The sequence below is a fragment of the Cyprinodon tularosa genome, unplaced genomic scaffold (genome assembly GCF_016077235.1).
Source record: "Cyprinodon tularosa strain WSP-4 unplaced genomic scaffold, ASM1607723v1 ctg68, whole genome shotgun sequence".
Lineage (NCBI taxonomy): Eukaryota > Metazoa > Chordata > Actinopteri > Cyprinodontiformes > Cyprinodontidae > Cyprinodon > Cyprinodon tularosa.
Genome location: NW_024039429.1, coordinates 683,743 through 702,492, shown reverse-complemented (window position 1 = coordinate 702,492; position 18,750 = coordinate 683,743). Strand labels below are relative to the sequence as shown.

The window sequence follows — 18,750 nt, the reverse complement described above, 5'->3', positions numbered from 1 at the left end:
ATGTCTGTCTGCTTTCTCCTCTCTCCGCAAATGTGCACTGAATTCATGTTATACTTCTACCACACACCTCAACCCTTCTTAACTGCCATTGGCCTGAATTACTGTAATACGAATTCCTCATTTCGATATTATTTTGATTGATAGTTTTTTTTTTTTTGATGAAGACATTATATTGCAATAGTTGTAAAAAATTATAATATATAGACAATATCCATTAATCCATCCAACCGAGAAACATAGTCCCTCCATAGTCCCTCCATCGGTACTGGGCCTCCCCCAGGGAGACGTCCAGGAGGCATCCTAACCAGATGCCAGAGCCACTTCAACTAGCTCCTCTCGATGTGGAGGAGCAGCGGCTCTACTCTGAATCCTCTCTGGATGACTTGGCTCCTTACTCTCTCCCTAAGGGAGAGCTCAGAAACACTACAGAGAACACTCATTTCGGCCGATTGTTTCCGGGATCTTGTTCTTTTGGTAAAAAAAAAAACAGAATGCAAAAAATATATATATACATGTTTTTTATAGTAGCAAAGAAGGGGCCCATTGATTTAACTCCTATTAATATGTTAAAAGAGATTGCAAAACAACTAATCTCCTTCAGCCTTGCATGCAAGTTAATGTTATCCATTGCACTTTACTTAATAAGCATATAAATGGCGGCTTTAAATCTCTTAAAGGTGTTTGTCTGGAAACTAAGTGTGTTTATTGATGCAAATAATAATTAGCGTTATTATCTCTGGCTTTTCCAACAGAATCTAAATTAAAATGCTTGGGAAGAAATTATAGTATTACGTTCTCCCTAATGTAAAAAAAATGAAGGCTAACTTCTTATGAGTGTTTCATCTTCTCAGCTCTATTTAGGGATCCAACAGAAGGGTGGATCAAGGTTTTTACTTGTTTTTATTGTTTACAGTGTTTCTTGACTTGGTAATCCATTGTGATAACAGTTGGATGAGCAGTCGGGCTGCACTCTGTCTCTCGATTTAACTTAATTCTATCAATTTTCCACAGATAATGTGTTTTATATACTCAGCCTTAGAGTTCTGGATTTAGACAAATTGCTTCATAAAAATTATGTAAGCAATTTATAACCATTGTAAAATATGAAATCACAATTATTAATCACTGTACTGCAATATCAATGATTTTAATTGACTACCTTAAAATTATATTTCGCTTTTATATGACGTAGAGAACTGATATGCAGATGAGGAATTGGCTTACAAACAGATCGGCTCTGTGGAAAAAGAGATTTTTTTTAGATTGATTTGCAAACTTGAGATAAAAACTTATTAGGAAATCAGTTTACACTTGAAGTGTTTGCTCAGGTTATTTAAAAATACAACAAAACTTGCCCTTCACATGACGCTTCATTTTCTGCAGAAAGAAAAAAGCAGGAAACCTCATCGGTTAAAGAGGAAAAGGTCTGTGTGCTTCATGAACTGGCAGCATGGATCAGAGAAGTCTGGAATCAAATTAACACCATTCGAGTGTTTGTATCGTGACCCATGCTGGTAAAAGGGCTTATCTCAGACGTTTTTTTTCAAACAGTCGCACAGTCTCCAATCTTAGGTTGCCGGGTCTCTCAGGGGTGCTTACTCAAGTGAAAAAGTAATTTTCCAGCAACAGCTTCTCTTCCTCTCTCGAATTTTTCTTTGTTCTATATTCTTCTATTTTAAAAAAGCTGAGATATTGAATACAACTTGTAGCATAACATCTACAAGTTTAGTATTAAGATTTGTCCCTCAGGATATAGATATCAGTCTTTTGAAAAATTATATTTTCACATGATGTGAGAAATGCATTGGGTCCATTAAAGACATTTTATTTTTAGGCCAAAATTACAAAAACTTCTTTATATCTGACTAGGGCTCAACTATTTTACTCAAAATCAAAATCACCATTATGTTTAACCAACATTGCAACTTTCCTTTGCACTAACACAAGCATGTCGATGTTATACTCCAGGGTTTCAGTTTTTTCATGGCCTTGAAAGCCTGCTTTTCCAGTGTCCAGGGAAACCAGTGTTGCAGGAGTTTACTGTATGATTTCCATGAAAGAGTTCTTTCTTCTACTATAAAGCATAGATGGTGTTACAGTAGGTTTCACAGTAGCTGCAACTCTTGTTCCTTTTGTGCAACAACATGCCCACTTAAGTCATATTACCTTCACCTCAATGGCTGGAGTGAGAAATGTAGTGTATTTTTCTTCTTAAATGTATTGTGATAAAAAATGTTTCAAAAATGTGATTTGAAAATTGTATTTTTCTTAATTGCGGTTGTATTGCAAAATCACATAAATGCCCAGCCCTTTATCTGACAAAGATAAAGCAGAGTTAAAACAGCCAAATTGTAAAAGAAAACCAACCTGGCATTATGTAAATAATGATTGGCTCTTAAACTGGAGGCACCCGTCTTTGTGGGAGCAATTTCCATCAAGTATTTGCAAGAACTGGCAAGTAGAAAGTTTTTAGTTTTGTTTTTCTTTGCATTTGATCAGTTACATGGATCCCATTTTTTGCTTAGTACCGGTATTTTTTCTTACGCTTATGAAATGTATTAAATGAGGCAAGTGAAGCGTGGAGTGCTTCAGATGTTGTTCTTGGTTTGGTTTGTCTTGGTTAATGTGACCTCCTCCATGAATGAATGATGTGATCTTTAAAGTAATATTCTTAGGCTTTGATTAGCTTTTTAAACCCTTTTATAGACGAGATGTATTTCTTATCTGTTCTGGAATATTTCAGTTCCCGTCTTTAGGCTTTTGGCTAACCAGGGGCCTAATCTTCAAAAAGTTTGCATGTATTAAAATATGCACATTTCTTTCCACATGCTAATCTGATCTTCAAGCATTTTATGCATTTGAAACATCAGCCAGCATCCATCTATCCATCCATTTTCCGTCACGTTTATTCCAAGTGGGGTCGCGAGGGGTGATGGTTCCTATCTCCAGCTGTCTAATGGTAAGAGGCGGGGTTAGGTCGCTAGTCCATCGCAGGCCAACACAGAGACTAACAGGATAAAAAACCATTCACACCCAAACTCACTCCAAAGGAGTATTTAGAGAAGCCAATTAACCTAACAGTCATTTTTTTAGACTGTGGGAGGAAGCCGGAGTACCCGGAGAGAACCCACGCATGCTTAGGGAGAACATGCAAACGCCATGCAGAAAGACCCCGAGGCGGGAATCAAACCTGGAATCTTCTTGCTGCAAGTCAGCAGTACAACCCACTGTGCCTCTGAGCAGACATCAGCGGGCAGTAGTACGTGATCCCTATTAAACATGCAGATCTTATTCTGGTGACCCAAACCCCCAAAGTTAGGGATGGAGGTTGTGCTGGGAAATAAATCAGTATAAATATATATTGTGATCAATATATATCAATGTAAAATACATGTAATTAAAAATATATGCATGTTATTCTCGGGGATTAGAGACTGACATTTTTTCGGGAATCCCATGGGTCACGGGATTCCCGTGGGATTCCCGTGGGATGGGAGTCAGTATTAGTAACGATCACAGGATTGGGACGGTACAGGATTAAACATTAACGGGAGCAGACGGGAGCGGGAGCAAACCAATAGTAACTTCCGCTCTGAGTTTTTCACCCGCACTCAAAAACAACAAGAATGGGAGTGGTGCAGGAGCGGGAGTCATTCTGAATGGGAGTGGGAGTAATTTCACCAGGAGTGGGACGGGACAGGATTTAGATTTCTACTCTGGCCCGGGATCGGGACGGGACACCATTTTTTTCTGTGGGACGGGACAGGAGTGAAAATCCACTCCCGTGTCAGTCTCTATCGGGGATACAAACTCATAGCCAAACTAAAACAAGTTGCCCGGCTGATAAATTTTTAAGGGTTACATTTACAATTAAATAGAAGTAACTTGAAGTTAAGTGTCAGGCCTTTTCCTCTCGTGCAGATACTGAATAGTAAACAACACTCTTATTAATAGTTAATCGACTGATATGAAAGGCTGATATTGTGAGATATTTTCCTCGCATATTGCTCAGCCCCAGATGGAAGACATGCAAAACAAACAATTTACCAGCAGCGAGATGATTTGTAAACCCCAAAAGTGACTGCAGGTGCTATTTTGTATCATTTTTTCTGTACAATTGCACCAGTTACTAAATCGCTTGCAGACATTTTACCATTCATGGTGGCCAAAAAGGAGGCATTGGCACAATGGAAGTTGATTAAGAGAGAACCTATGCACAGGTGTACACACACACACTGCTTGGCCCAAAAAAGGTGGCAACCTGGATTCAACTAAGAATATATGTACGAGCCTCTTTTTTTTTTTTTTTTTTTTTTTTTTTTTTGGAACCCTTATATCAAATGACACATCCCACTGTTTTAGAAAATATGTCAATTTCTTTCATAAGGTTCAAGTCTTTGGAATGGATCAAGCAGAGAAAACATCTAAGCAGAATGCAGAAACTACAAAATTTTGATAAAGTGTAAAGATAGCGGGGACTCATCGTCTTCAAAGACAAAATGTAGCCGGAAAAAAAATTCGAAATGACGGCCATCGACCATCCCTTAAATGTTTGCTGAAATCGAATCAAAGAAAAACAACGGTAGAACTTCAGCGGTTCATTTTACAAAGCAGGTTTACTGAAAACTCTTTAAGTTTTTTAAACCTGAAATCAGGGAGTTTTTGGTTTCACAAAGAAAGTTTTCTCAACCTCTGTTTCTGTTGCCATAGTAACCTTTTCTTTCCTGAAGGCATAAGCTTTTTCCGAGGTTAAAATTTAAGAATCCATCATGGCTTGAATTTCGAGAGTCGTTTAGGGAGCATGAAGCATAATTTTCATACGTGGATTAGAAACTGCAGAGTCCAGAACTTAACCCCACTGAGACTCTCTGGCATTGCTGGAGAAGGTATTGCGCAGTGGTCAGACTCTGCAACCATCAATGCAAGAGCTTGATTAAAAATCAATGCCATACTGAGTGGAAATAAATCATGTAACTTTGCAGAAGCCTATCAAAACATCGCCACAGTGAATGTGTCGAACTACCCCTCAGAGTTCTCCCCTCTGACATAATAAAGTTTTGGTGTGGGCTGCATAATTGAACTAAAACAACTTTAGCAAAAGACAATAATTCTGTTTTCACAGGTGGAAATTGGTTTTCAGAATTTTTTTACTCTCATTAAATTTAAATAAACATTAAAGCGTGACAAAGGCAGGGATGTAAGAGATGTAACGGGGGGAAATTGTTGTTAAACTCCATGAAAATCCTAACAGCATAGTAATCACTGCAGCTTTTTTCATTGCAATAGCAGTCTTGTAGTAGAATAACTTTTTGGATGCCATTTAATAAGTTATTTAGCTTTTATCTCACCTCTGAGGTGCTGCCAAGAAATAGCTGTATTTGCATCACGGTAAATGCTCTCAATTTAAAGGTTGTTTTGAAAAAAAAAAGCTCTTCCATTTCAAGATATTAAATGTTTCTGTTAGTACTCTTAAAGCTATTTAGAGTAAACGTGCTACTGTTTGTGTGAAAAGTCGGTTGCAAAAGTTAGTTTGTCGTGATAAGTTATTTTGCTTGAATACTGTTGTGAACTTCTCTCTTTTTGGACACAGTCTGCTAGATAAAAGTGTCTGTGTGCCAAGCGTCTTCATCTTTTCTTTGTCTCAATAAAACCTATTACGCCCTCACATCATGTTCTGTTTCAATTGAATGGAACTCATTAACAAATTAGAGGCTAATAAAGCCTTTCATGTTCTAACAGGGTGGCCACGACTCAACCATCTCATCTGTGCACAGATTGCATTGGCTAAGAAAAAAAGAATGAATTTAGTTGGCATTAGTTATATTTTTACTTAATATAGATGAGAAAATATGCCCATGAGACCCTTTATTGTTGAAACAGATTGTTTATATGTTCTAATTTGTGCTCAAGTTTTGATTTTATCTCCAAAATCGTACTAAAAAAATCAATACTCTAGAAATTATTATATTTTTGCCTCATTCTTGTATGAAAGCACGCTCTTTTGTTCTCTGTCTGCAATCAATAGAGGTTTAGTACCATAGCAATTTATGGACAATTGTTATTGGTTTTACATAAAATACAAATTTCTTTCATCTATTTGTGTATCCTTATGTTAACTGAAGATATCTTATGTTGGTTTATTTATCATCATTCATCAATTCATATCCATTAATTTTTAATGATTTTTACTTGTGGTATTCCTCAAGGCTGTATTTTAGGTCCCAGTTGTGTTTAAGGTTTATGTTTAGAATATAATATTATTGTTATTGATTTTTTTTATTTATTCTGACCTCAAACAAAGATAGTATGGATGTCTTTCTTTTTTTTTCTTCTTCTTCTCAAACTCTTGAGATCAGCAAGATTAAAGGTTCCCTTTGATTTAAACAAGCTTCAAACATTTGACATCATGTTATGGGTCTTTTTAAAACTCATGACACAGATTCTTTAGAAAGCAACTTCTTTGGCCTTTTTTTTTTCTATTACAATCTCTAGCTGATGTGATGCCTAATATCATTACCAAAATAAAAAATATACACTTCTGTTTGAAAGTATATATATATATATATATATGTATATATATATATATATATATATATTATTACATCCCTCATGAAGATCAAGATTAGTCATCACTTTGAACAATGCAGTTGAGACAAATGTCAGGACCTTTTTTGGCTTTACTAAACTGCTTTCCTGTCCTTCACAGAGTTTAAATTGATTTTTGGTTTTCAACAAAAAATAAAACTTCTTTGTAGGATATTTTTTAATTTTATTAAAGTGTTATCTGTATTATAGAGGTTACATTCAGTTAGTGGTTTGTGTCTGATAGAACAGTTTTACTGTCTTTATATTATGCCAAATGATATTAACTTTTTTTTTTTTTTACTACAGTTTAAATCAACCTTGGTACTTTTCTGTTTGAATATGAACAAAAACAGTTTCCTGCTATGATTTTAACCTTGTCAAAATATCATTCACTCATTTTAATTCTTTTTTTTTATTGGTTGTCTCATGTGATAAATAGTGCAAACTCTTTCTTTTTAGGTATATGATGCTGATCAATGGAAAAAACGAAGTGTACATGATCGACAGGGACAATGCCGTCTTCCACATATCAAACCTCGAGTTTCCTTTCCGGAAGGATCCACGCGTCCACTTGTCCAAAACTCTACTGGATGGGGTGAGGAGTTTTTCTTGCATATATTGGTGCTCCCGTTGGCTTTACATTTTTTTTTTTTTTTACATATTCTGTTCATTTTCCCTTTACTTTCCTAGTTCCTGCAATAACTCTAAATGCCCCTTCAATCTATAACTTTGTCACGCTCTCATAAAGCTCCCAGTGCTCAGTGTTGCAGAAAATTGATGCCATTTTACAAATCTGAGGTGAAAGCACAGGAAGCAAAGCTTGCAGGAGTTGGCTGACAGAAACATGATCACTCGTGTTCTGGAGAAATTGCTCATTAAATGATACAGTTTCCTGCATGCGTTTTGGCTGTAACACACTGTTGTGCATGGGAGTTTCTCTAACCTCCATTCTTTTTGTAATAGTAGGGCCCAGCTCTAACAGACAAGTATGTGCTGCATTGGTTACAGAGGTCCCTGCTTCCCCAAGCAGCAGGTGCCCGATAAGTATGAGTCATTTTAGTTTTCCTTCCTGAGAAAACATAAAAAAGAAAGTGTTTCTGCTTCGTTACATGTGATAAATACCTGCATATCCGTGTGTTTAGTTGAACTGATGAGTACTGATAAGTTTTTGTTGTTGCTTTTACGTTTTGCTTTACATTTTTTTGCCCTTGTTTTTTATATTATGCAAAGCAGCCTCCTATTTGCAGAACTGTTACAGACTAATGTGGTGAATTTAGCTTCCACACTCCGGTAGGACATCAAATTGCAATCTATATAGATGCTCATTTGAAGAAGCCGCACCAATGGATTTTTATGTTGCCACAAGGTTTGTTTTGACTCCTGTTTATTCATGTGTTGATGCTTCTGGCTCTCCGTTTATAGAGGCTGTCCTCAGCTGTTTACTGAGAGCTGTGGAAACAAAAACAAAAAATGTTTTTGTTTTTTTATCCATGGCAATGACAACAATCTATTCCTCTATCTGCTTTGAGCTGCAGCTTCTAATGACCTTGATCTTTATTGTAGATTTAATTCCCGGTGGCTTTCAATAGCTGCATTGGTGCGTTCATCTGTTACTGTCTGTCTTTGCAGAGGTTCAGTGCACCAGATGCACAGTGATGGCAGCCTGCTGCTGTTGCATCATTTCTTCTCCTCAGCCCCATGTCGGTGTCATGCATGCCCCCCATTTGTTTCCTTTCTCCTCTCCACCAGTCTGGCTTTGACAGTCTATATTAGATATTCAGATCCCTTCATAAAACATACACCACATAGAATTTATATGCTTCTTCACTTTTGGTCAAGTTTGCTATTGACAAATGAGCTGAAAGCTGTTTTGGAAGTTAGTACATAAGGATTTATTCTACATTTTTTGAGGAAATGTTGCAGTAGTCAAAGAAAGATACTACGATTATGCCATCTAATTAGTACAAAAACATAGTTGTGAACTAAAAAAAAAAATGTCTTTACTTGTTCATTGCATTGATATCTTTACTAGGATTCATAGTTGTGTTCTTCTCAGATAAAAATAGGGTTGATTCCAGCAGCTTAGTCTGACGCTAAAATGAAACATTGAGTGCTTTTCTGAAGACAACTAAGCTGCTGCGGTGGCAGAGAAACATTAGCTGGATCAAGACTTTTAAAAAGGGCCTGCACTTCCAAATGACACTTGGCAGGTGCATTTAATCATCTGTCATCACTGTCCAGTGTTTCCACAAAATTTCTTTCTGCCTGTTGCTGAGCACTGAAGGCAAAAAAAAAAAAAATGGTGGTTTACTGTTGTGTTCTTCTTCACAGCAGATGCTCTGCATTAGTTCTGTCAGTGTGAACATGTCACAGGAGCATTTTAAAACTATCTGATTATGAATTGAAGCATACAAATTTATATATTTTTGCTTTGTGCATGTCTTGATAACACTTATTTGTCAGACAAATTCCAAAATAAAAAGTAGAGAAAAATTAGGAAATTGATTTAGATACTTTTTGGACTCAGTCAAAAGGTGAATAAAAACAATTGATATGATTATCATTATATTTGTATGTATTTGTCTCTACATCCTGCAGTCTGTCGTCCTGCCTATCCGTCTATCCATCCATCTCTCTGCCATCTGTCCACCAATCTGTGCATCCATCCACCCCTCTATCAAACCATTCTTCTGTTTATCCAACCCTCAGTGCCTTCACCATTCTCTGTCCATTTGTCAGTGAATAAGTTCATCCATCCAGCCGGCATGCATGCAAGCTTGCACGCATGCACCTGTCCTCTTAACCATACACGCATCTATAAGTTAACTAAGCCATGCATATTCTCATTTAAATGATGATTTATTAACATTAGAGCTCCTCAGTTTACTGTGAGTTACACACCCAACATTCCTCTTTCATTTTGTATTCCTGTCTGCCAACCCCTCCATCCATCTGCTCATTTGTGCATCTGCATCTTAATTGTCTGATTTAAAAAAAACTACTGGAATGGTAGAATATCTCATTCAAAGGAAAACACTGCATATATAGTAATCCTAATCACAGCAAAGTAGTGAAGACATGTGAGAAATAAATTTTTTCCTGAAGCCTGTCAGAAGAGGTGAACGTGATATTAGCAGTCCACTAGTTTTCTTTCTTGTAGACATTTCTCCAGTTCTGGATTTTTCAAATCCCTGCTTGTTTAACATATATATATATATATATATATATATATATATATATATATATATATATATATATATATATCTTTTCTGTTGCTACCAACTCTTCACTTTGTTTAGATACTGCAGTAGAATGAATTGGATAGTCATAGCAAGGAGCCCCCCCCCCCCCCCCCCCCCCCCCATCTACTTTTACTAACTCTTACTAGAGTTAGTAAACAGAGAGAAGTTGCTCTGGGTGAGTACAGGACACAGAGTGAGGTATATAACTGAAAAATACAAGCAAGAGAACATGTTAGTAAATGTGTATCAAGTATTTCTCTCAATTTTGGTTGTTATGATCCAATTCTGATATTAATATAAACAATTGGAAAGCTTTAGAACTAATGGCCAGAAAGTTGCCCAGGATACGTGTAAACATCTAAAAATAATTTTACTTTCATACCACTTTTATGAAACTCCACCAATGTAACATTTTAGAAACTAGAAACACATTCAAAGACCACAGACCTCTGCCCTAACAGCAAATTATATTTATATTGTGACCTACGCCTATTGATAAAACTCGCACGTCAGGATCATGACTTTTGGATTCCAGTGGAAAAGCTGTCAATAGTAATTGTTGCCACCCTCTGGTTTGGAGGAAAACTGCTTATTTTCTCAATAAATCACTATCTCACAATGTTAAAGAATAATTTTTTTTTTCAATCCTGTATCTTGATTATGATCTAGATCATCACCAAACTTTAATGGATTGCTCATTGGCATGAGCAATATATCTCTGGTAAATTTTTTATTAAAATCCGTTGTCTGTCTGTCTGAAACAAAGAAACAAGCACACACAAACTCTCCTAAAAACAAGACCTCGTTGGCAAAGGTAATACGTGTTTAAAAACAAAGCATATAAAACCTCTAACAACTTTTATTTGAAACTACAAGCTCAATATATGCAATAAATCAATTAAACAGTGCTGGGTCATGCTCTGTTGGTACTAATTGCAAAATGGTTTTAAAAGCCAGTCAATGGTTTTGAGCTTCATTGAAAGAATGTTTTGGGTTTTTTTAGCCCTTAATTTTTCCAAGAGAGTATAGGTCTCTAAAGTAGTAACAAAGTCTGCTTTGTTTAGGCTAACCATTCCTGTTTTTTCATCCATCAGCTCCCAAGCGATGATAGTCTGGTTTCTTTGCCTCTCAGTTGTGTAACTATTCCTTCCAAACCCATCTTGTCTGAGTGTCCTGCAGCACTGCTGCACCTGACCTCAGCTTGAGAGCTTTGCATAATAGATGAGCAGTGCTATTTCTGCGTCATGTCCCTCAAAACCAGACCCTTACTTCTCATTCTTAACCATATATACATGCACACCTACACCCAACCCCCAATTCCCTGCTATCCTTGACATTGCTGTTGGCCTCCCTTTTCCCGAATGCCCGTCCTCTGGAGAGAGCTCAGATTCTAGTGTCTCATCCTGCAGATCTTGAGTCAACAAGGCTTTTACGGTGCTCTGATGCTGAAATTGCTCACTGTTCCCCCCCCCTCAATGTTTTGGGTGTGTTTATGTCCTTATTCTGTCCTCTATCTTTATCACCACAGGAGATGATCATCGACAAGGTGAAAGGTCAACCGGTCCCTCGCTATTTGATATATGACATCATCAAATTCAATGTGAGTACCCTGCACTTTTTATAGTGATCTCTTTACCACTGAAAATGCCCAAGGTTAAAGTGATAACGGGAGACACCTTTGGCGGGAACACTTTGATCGCCTTATTCTTTTAAAAATAATTCAGTGCTATTGTGTTTGTCCCCAGGAGTTTAAAGCACGTTAGAAGTTGAATAATTGCATCATATGTTTGATCTGCTTGTCAGGATGAGACATGAAAACAAATTAAAAGATTAAATTCATATTTAGACAACAGTAGAGCATCTATTTGTTTAGACAGAGCAGTTTTCTTCATGTGCAGGATAAGGTGAAGGACTTGGCTGTGTTATTCTTGCACACATAGCTCCTTCCAAAAACATTAATACCCCTCTATCTGTTTTATGAGTTGTTAAAACTTTAATGCATTTTACTAGGAGTTTCTTTGGTGGACATGGGATGGGTAGCATAATGATTAAAGGGATCATAGAAATTTGTCACATTTCATCCCAATTTTCGGGGGGTGGGGGGTAAGTATTTCGCCTCTATCAGTCACCTATAGACTGTTTTAAAAATGAAACGTCTCCATTATTGTGCTAGTCACTGGCAGTGGACTGCAGTCATCTGACTTGAGGCTGAGACACTGTTTATGTCTGATTCTGCAAGCGTCAATATTTTTCTTTTTTTTCTGTCACACTGGTTGCATAGAAGGTCTCTATGGACTACTGCACTGATGAGATTGAGGCCCCGTCCACACGAAGTCAAAACGAACACGAAACGCTGATATTTTCTAAAACGTTTGCCGTAAAGACGGAGACGTAAAATAAATGTGAGCGTCCACACGAATGCATGAAAACGCTGCAAAATGTATGCCAGGCCTGTAAGTGGCGCTGTGGTGCCAAAGCAAAAATAAGCGAAGAAATGTTGGGCATGCGCACTAATATTTATACATGGTTGCCCTGCGGGTCCATTTTCGTGGTTAAGTCAAATTCAGGTACTGAACTATGTCGTCGATATTGCTCCGTTCTTCCTGGAGATATTCCAGAAGAAGAAGATTCTGTTGTAAGCCCGACAGCAGGGTGAGTAGCATTAGCAGCAACGGCGCCATTGTTGTTGTGATACTGTGTCGCGCATGCGTGTTTAGAGGCGATGCTGTGACGCATGCGTGTAAAAAAAAAAAAATGCGGTTAGAGCGTAAAGATGGAAACGCAAAAACGGCGTTTCAAAATCTTCCCACTCTGAAGGCTGAATAAAAAAAAGATCGTTTACAGACCACGAAACGCTGGCTTCGTATGGATGAGAGGCTGGTTTGGTGAAAAATTTGTGCGTTTAGGCCAGGGTTTGGCTTCGTGTGGACGGGGCCTGAGTATTCAAAAGAAAGTTTGAACCTGAAATCCCCCAGCAGAAACAAAGCAGGCAGTAAACTTCAGTCTCCGCTCAAACAAGCTTAGAGATGCTGCTTCACTTTATCTGTTTTCTGTATTCCTGAGCTCCTGCTATGATTAATTACACTGTGTATGTCCAAGTCTTCCCCAATATGTATACAAACTAAAAAAAATGTCTGTATTTTCTCTCTTTACGTATGATTCATGACATTTCAGTCAAATTGCTTCGTAGGTCCAACCAAATTAGACCAGTGTTCTCCCTTGGTCAGAACTACGCAGGCAAATAATCACATTTAACCAGATGTCATTGCTACAATTTTTGCTTTGTTGCATGATAGCTTGTGTTTGTTCATTAAGTAAAATCATAGCTAAAATACTATTAGGTTCACGATTACTTTCACAAAACCTGAAAGACTCCCAGCCAAAGTTTTGCTCAGTGTGGTGGAAGTACTGCCTAACCTGTTTTTTTATCAAAACAGGATAAGCATTTATCTGATGTAAATCTAAGGCTCTGCTAAATAATTTCTCCATATTAGAACAGTAATGTTAAAACTGATGTTTCTATGCTTCATTCTTGCTGCCCATTTTTGACAGCTTAAAACGAAACCAAGTGTTAGTTGCCAGCACTCTGCTGAGCTGTAAATGAATTCTCCTCTTCAAGCAATCTGATTCTTACTAATGGCAAACAGGCGCACAGAGAGATGAATTACTGACCTTACATCATACCATTGTCAATCTTTTGCTGTTGTCCTTTTAAAGAGTGAACACACAAAGATAAAGGGTGGAAGAGGTAGCCATTATGTTTCCTGTCATCTCCTTTTTTCTTTATCGATCAGATGAATCAGATAGCCACATTGGCCCAATAAAGGCTCCAGGGGCGAGCGGAATGTCTGCAGGGTGGTTCAGGGGTTAGCATCTCCATGGGACTCGCACCGAGCCATCAGGAAAGCGCTGTTCTATTGATCCATGCTCGCCATTATTGGCCTTCACCATTATCTCTGTTTGGCTGCGCCTCGGCACTCAGGTTCTGTCCAGAGAGAGGGGAGTAATGTTGGAGGAGAAGGAGGGCTCCAACTGTCTGACTTCTGCCCTGGTATCACTTCTCACTCGTCAGGGAAGTTTGCAGAAGAATTGTTTTGGGATTCCATTATATCCACCCTCTGGCTTCTGTGATTATACATTGCTGTGTTATAGAAGTTTCTGTTATGTATATTTCATTTATTTTTGCTTTATCAGCTCTATTGTCATCAGTGATTCAGGTAAGGCTACAGTTTAGAATTAAAAAGGTCTAAAAATGTAAAAATATGATGGATTTTTTTCAGGGCTTTTTTTAATAATAAACAAAATCATTTATTTTTTCTTTAACTTAAGTTTCATAATAAAATTGATAAATTACATATATTGCTTTCAGAAACTAGCTTTATTTCCACTCTTCCCTTCTTGAAGGTGACCTTCATTTAAAGGGGAATTCAAGCTATGAAACATGCTTGCAAAATATTTTTTTTTCACATCAAATAATGAAAATATAGCAATCTAAATGTTTTCAGCCACTGACCTAGTTTATTAGTTAGAAGTATATATATCTGAGAACAAAAAGTGATGAGCTGCTGTCATTCTTAGAATCCAGATTTTACCACACAAAAAAATCTGAGTAACCAATTTTAATCAGTTAATTTCCCCGCCCTACATTCTCTTGATGAATAATGAATTAACTTTGAATTTCCAAATATGATTGATTTCATTTTACTAGCCACTAAGAATGTCCTGATCCAAAGCTGATATTGGAAATTGGTCTTAAATGAGCCAAAATACGAGTATCATCTATATCGGCCGACATCTAAAATCTCTAATTTACCGCTATACAACCTCATAGAAAGTTTATTTATTTATTGGTTAATAATAAATGGGTCAGTAGATCTCATTCCTATAGATGTAAACTGTTGTTTGACTAAAACAACTTGGAAAAAGCCTTTTGCAGCTCTTCACACTAACAAAATAGTAAAAGGAGTACCGGTAGGTAAGATTTGTGCTGATATTGTGTCAGTAATAGAAAATACTCAAAGCCACAATATCGGTGTAGTCTCTGAAATAAAAATCCATAAATTGGATTCGGGTACCATACAAACCATTGACATGAATTATTATGTCCAAACCTGTAGAATCAATTAATCACTTAAATAAAACTTCTCAGCTAACATGAAGTAGGTTTGCGTTCTCAAAAAGCCGGGAAAAAAATTAAAAAGATTAAAATGCAAACGGCTACAAAACCTAGAATTAAAAACAAAATTCATAATTTGAGCAATGCACCATTATAGACAATTAAGCCTCTTTCCCACATAAAATACTGCATTAAAGCATGTTTTTCAAACATTTGTTGACATTTGTTGACCTGCTAACATTTTGCATTTGGCTCCCCTCCAACTGGCAAAAACATCTCGCTCTAACCCCTCGCTGGCAAGCTGCATGGTCTCTGTCCCCCCTGAGGCTACTTGTCTGGTGACATCATCACGCTGGTTTAGAGTTGATGTCACCAGTGCAACAGAAATCAGAAAAGTTTACAATGGACAGAAATGTGTAAGGAAGCCAGGCCATAGTTAGTGTGCTTATTTTTTTAAAATCTTTTCTCCCTCCAAATCCCTCTCACCAGTGCTGCACCATATTTATTGGATGTAAACATAGTTGTTTCGGGTTGTTGGATCAGAAGCGACTGCTGCTGGGTGTTGACGTCTCTTCCTTATACTCAATGTTGTCACTTAATTTAGCAGGTCAACCCAGCTCTGATGTTCCCACAGAATGCCAGTTAGAGTTGAGACGATTTTAACCCAGGCAGTGGCCTAGTCGTTTGACCCTGCGCTGTTCCCACTGCTACTAAAAGCTCATTGTTCCCGGGTTTAAACGGGATTTTTGGCTAGTGGGAAAGGGGTATTATAGATCAGCAGTGATCTACCTGGGCGTGTCTTACCATAATCACTCTTACTTTTAAGCTGTATTATTTAAAGCCCATGATTTGTTTTACTTAGTGAAAAAAAAAAATGTAGGGGATTGTTTCACCTCCTTTTCGATTGTTTTGAAAGGCACAGCTGGTAAATCGACTTATTGATGTGTGGTAAAGATGTAAAGATGGCAGCATTACACCGTTAGGCCAGAGGTTGGTGGTAATAAGAAAGTAAAGGCCAAACAAGGAAACCTCAATAATGAGGCTCTTGTTTTTTCCTCAAACTCAACAAAATAGCAACAAAACCTCTTTTGCTCAAGACTCATGAAAAGGCTGTTAGTAATAGAAGCATTTATAACGGCATTTGCATATTATCTTTATTTGCTTTAAAATCAGGCACCTATTATCTAAAGTTTTGTTATTTAAAGTGTTCTATCCCTAGAATATTTAAAGACAAAGTTATCTAATAAGATATTTCAGGTTGTCTGTCACTGTCAGCTTCCCCACTGTGGGGGAACTGACAAGATAACAAGAATTACATACATTTCCCTTTTTTTTATTCAATGCTTTTGAAAGCTGTTATTTTGGACTTTATCATCGCCCACATGCTGACACTTGATTGACCTAATTATTTTTTATCCTGCTGGCATAATTTTGCTTTAGATACTGAATTTGACAAGATAATTGGATCAGCTTTATTAAGATTTGAACAGAAACGAGCGCAAATGACACCAGTGACTGCTGTCTTAAGGACAGCTTTCCGTGATTCAGTTACTGTTACTCCTGCTTACTGCTTAAGAGACTGGCTAAGGTTGCTGCATCATTGCTCTCAGGCCTGAGTAGATTGAAGACTTCTTTTTTACCACAGAAGTGTGTAATTTGTTGTGAATCAGAATTTCTGAAACGCTGGATTCTTGATTTATAAATCTTTAATGGTGATAAAAACCATTAACAACTGCAGATTTCATCCAATTTTTATACCTTGGTCATAGTTGGAACTTTGTTATTGGAGAATGTATGAAGCATGATGAATTTAACCTTTAGCAATATGGTGTCTATTTTTAAGAGCGGTTGCCTAACTTGTGGTTTTTGTAGGCTTCTCTCTGTCCTAACTGGAAGAAAACATTTTCAAGGATCAAAGAGAGAATCAAGGAGTTTACGTCTTTCTATTCTTTCAGGGTTTCCGCGGGTCATTAAAAATCATTAAAAGTCATAAAAAGAAAGTTATTTTAAATGAAGGCTTAATTGGCATTAAAATTCAGTAAATGTGATTATCGTGGAATTTAAAATGCTGTATTTTCGTCAGATATAAATGGTTTCGCGTGTTTGCTGGGAACTGGTTTCAGGTTAATCGTAAAGCTGTATGTTTGGAAAAGAAGGTTGAGGCAGAGAAAAAAAAATTGAGAATGGGAAAATGCAAATTTCAACAAAAGTGGCTGGAAAATGAGGAATCGGGGACATGGCTGAAGCCTGTCGACTGTAAAGATGACGAAAGGATTTTGCCGTGTTTTATTTATGAGAGTAATGGGTACTTGTTGATGGCATTAGTATAATTTCTTAGAGCATTAAAAGATCATTAAAAAACATTAAATTAGAGTTACTCATTTCTATATAAACCCTGTCTTTCAATTCAAAGCAAAATTTGGATTTTAAACTCTAAAAGTAGAGGATTGGTCGTTTCATTTTTTTTTCTTTTGTTATTTTTCTAGTCCATACGTGCTTTTTATTGTAGTGGCACAGTGTTTGAAGTGTAACAAGAAATTGCCTTGTAGCACTACACATTTATCCTGGATTTTTTAATTAATTTTTTAAGGAATCTTTGACTTGATTTCATTATCTGACCTTTAAAGCTACAGAATGAATTTACCAAGCCTGAGGCATAAAAACCCTCTACAGCTGTGGGCTTCAAATGTGAAGCTGGACAACTGATCCTTGAGAGCCCACTGGAGGCCAAAATTATCTAGCTTATGTGCATGGTCCTTTAAAAAAATATATTTAGAGAGAATAAAATATACAAGAAACAAATTCAGTACTCTGCAGAAAACATATTCTTAAGTAGCATCTTTTTCAAATGATCTTGGTCATCTATATAATGATGGCAAGATTATTGATTTTTAAAGAGATAAAGACAAAAAATAGCTATGTAGAGCCTCTGGGCCCTTGGGCTGATACAACAGGCCCTCAAATACCAAAAACAGAAACTGCATATGTCCTACCATTCTAGAAATGATAGAAATTATGAATTAGATTTCAATCAGCAGAAGAGAAATCAGAATTTGCATTATAGAAATGGATCCAGAACGAGATTGTAGTGTAATGAATGCAGTAAAAAGGTCAGATTTTTTTTTTTATTTCTTTGGTAAAGGTCAGATTTGTTATTTATTTATTTTTTTGGCAAGGGAGACTTCAGAAAACCATGTTGACAACAAGTTCCATAAATCACTTAAGACTAACAGGCCATTTAACTTGAGCCCTTTTCTGCATCAACCTGGTGATTATGACAAAATTGTTAAATTTAATTAGCATGTCTTACACTAGGGTGTAGTTTTACACATTTATAAGACAAATCGTGTTGTTTTAATTACAATCATCATACTTTGGTTATGATTAGCTAATCTTTCATCTGCTTACATGAGTAGATGGCCTAAGAGTGATACTGGTGCTGCAGTCTTTCTGTTTATGCGGTTCATTTACTAAGATTATTAGGTTTTTCAATGAACAAAAAAAAAATAGTCATGGATTTACATTTTTCTTTCTGAGATTTCTGGACCATCTGAAACTTGCAGCTGTCTGTAAAATAAACTCTTAATAAGACGTAGGCAGCCCTAACTAATAATGCGGTGACTCATAGAAAAGCAGATTCACACTCCAGGATCTCTGATTGTGTAACTAGATAGACCACTGTTATAAATCACCCAGCTTTACCTGTTAGTTTAAAGTTTTCAACACAAATCTGTCATCTCATGCCAAGGAGAGACACGCCAACTGTTACTCAGAGGCACAGGTGGATGAATAAAACTGCAGCCAGTG

At 36.9% G+C, this 18,750-nt stretch overlaps 1 protein-coding gene across 1 annotated transcript in view; it reads left to right on the top strand.

Moving 5' to 3' along the window:
- The window catches only part of rngtt (RNA guanylyltransferase and 5'-phosphatase), a 141,974-nt gene that overhangs the window by 30,807 nt on the left and 92,417 nt on the right, over positions 1-18,750 (top strand). Inside the window, exons 9-10 of the mRNA XM_038267628.1 lie at positions 7,045-7,180; positions 11,356-11,427. Of these exons, the coding sequence (XP_038123556.1) occupies positions 7,045-7,180; positions 11,356-11,427 (208 nt within the window). The remainder of the gene's footprint in view (positions 1-7,044; positions 7,181-11,355; positions 11,428-18,750) is intronic.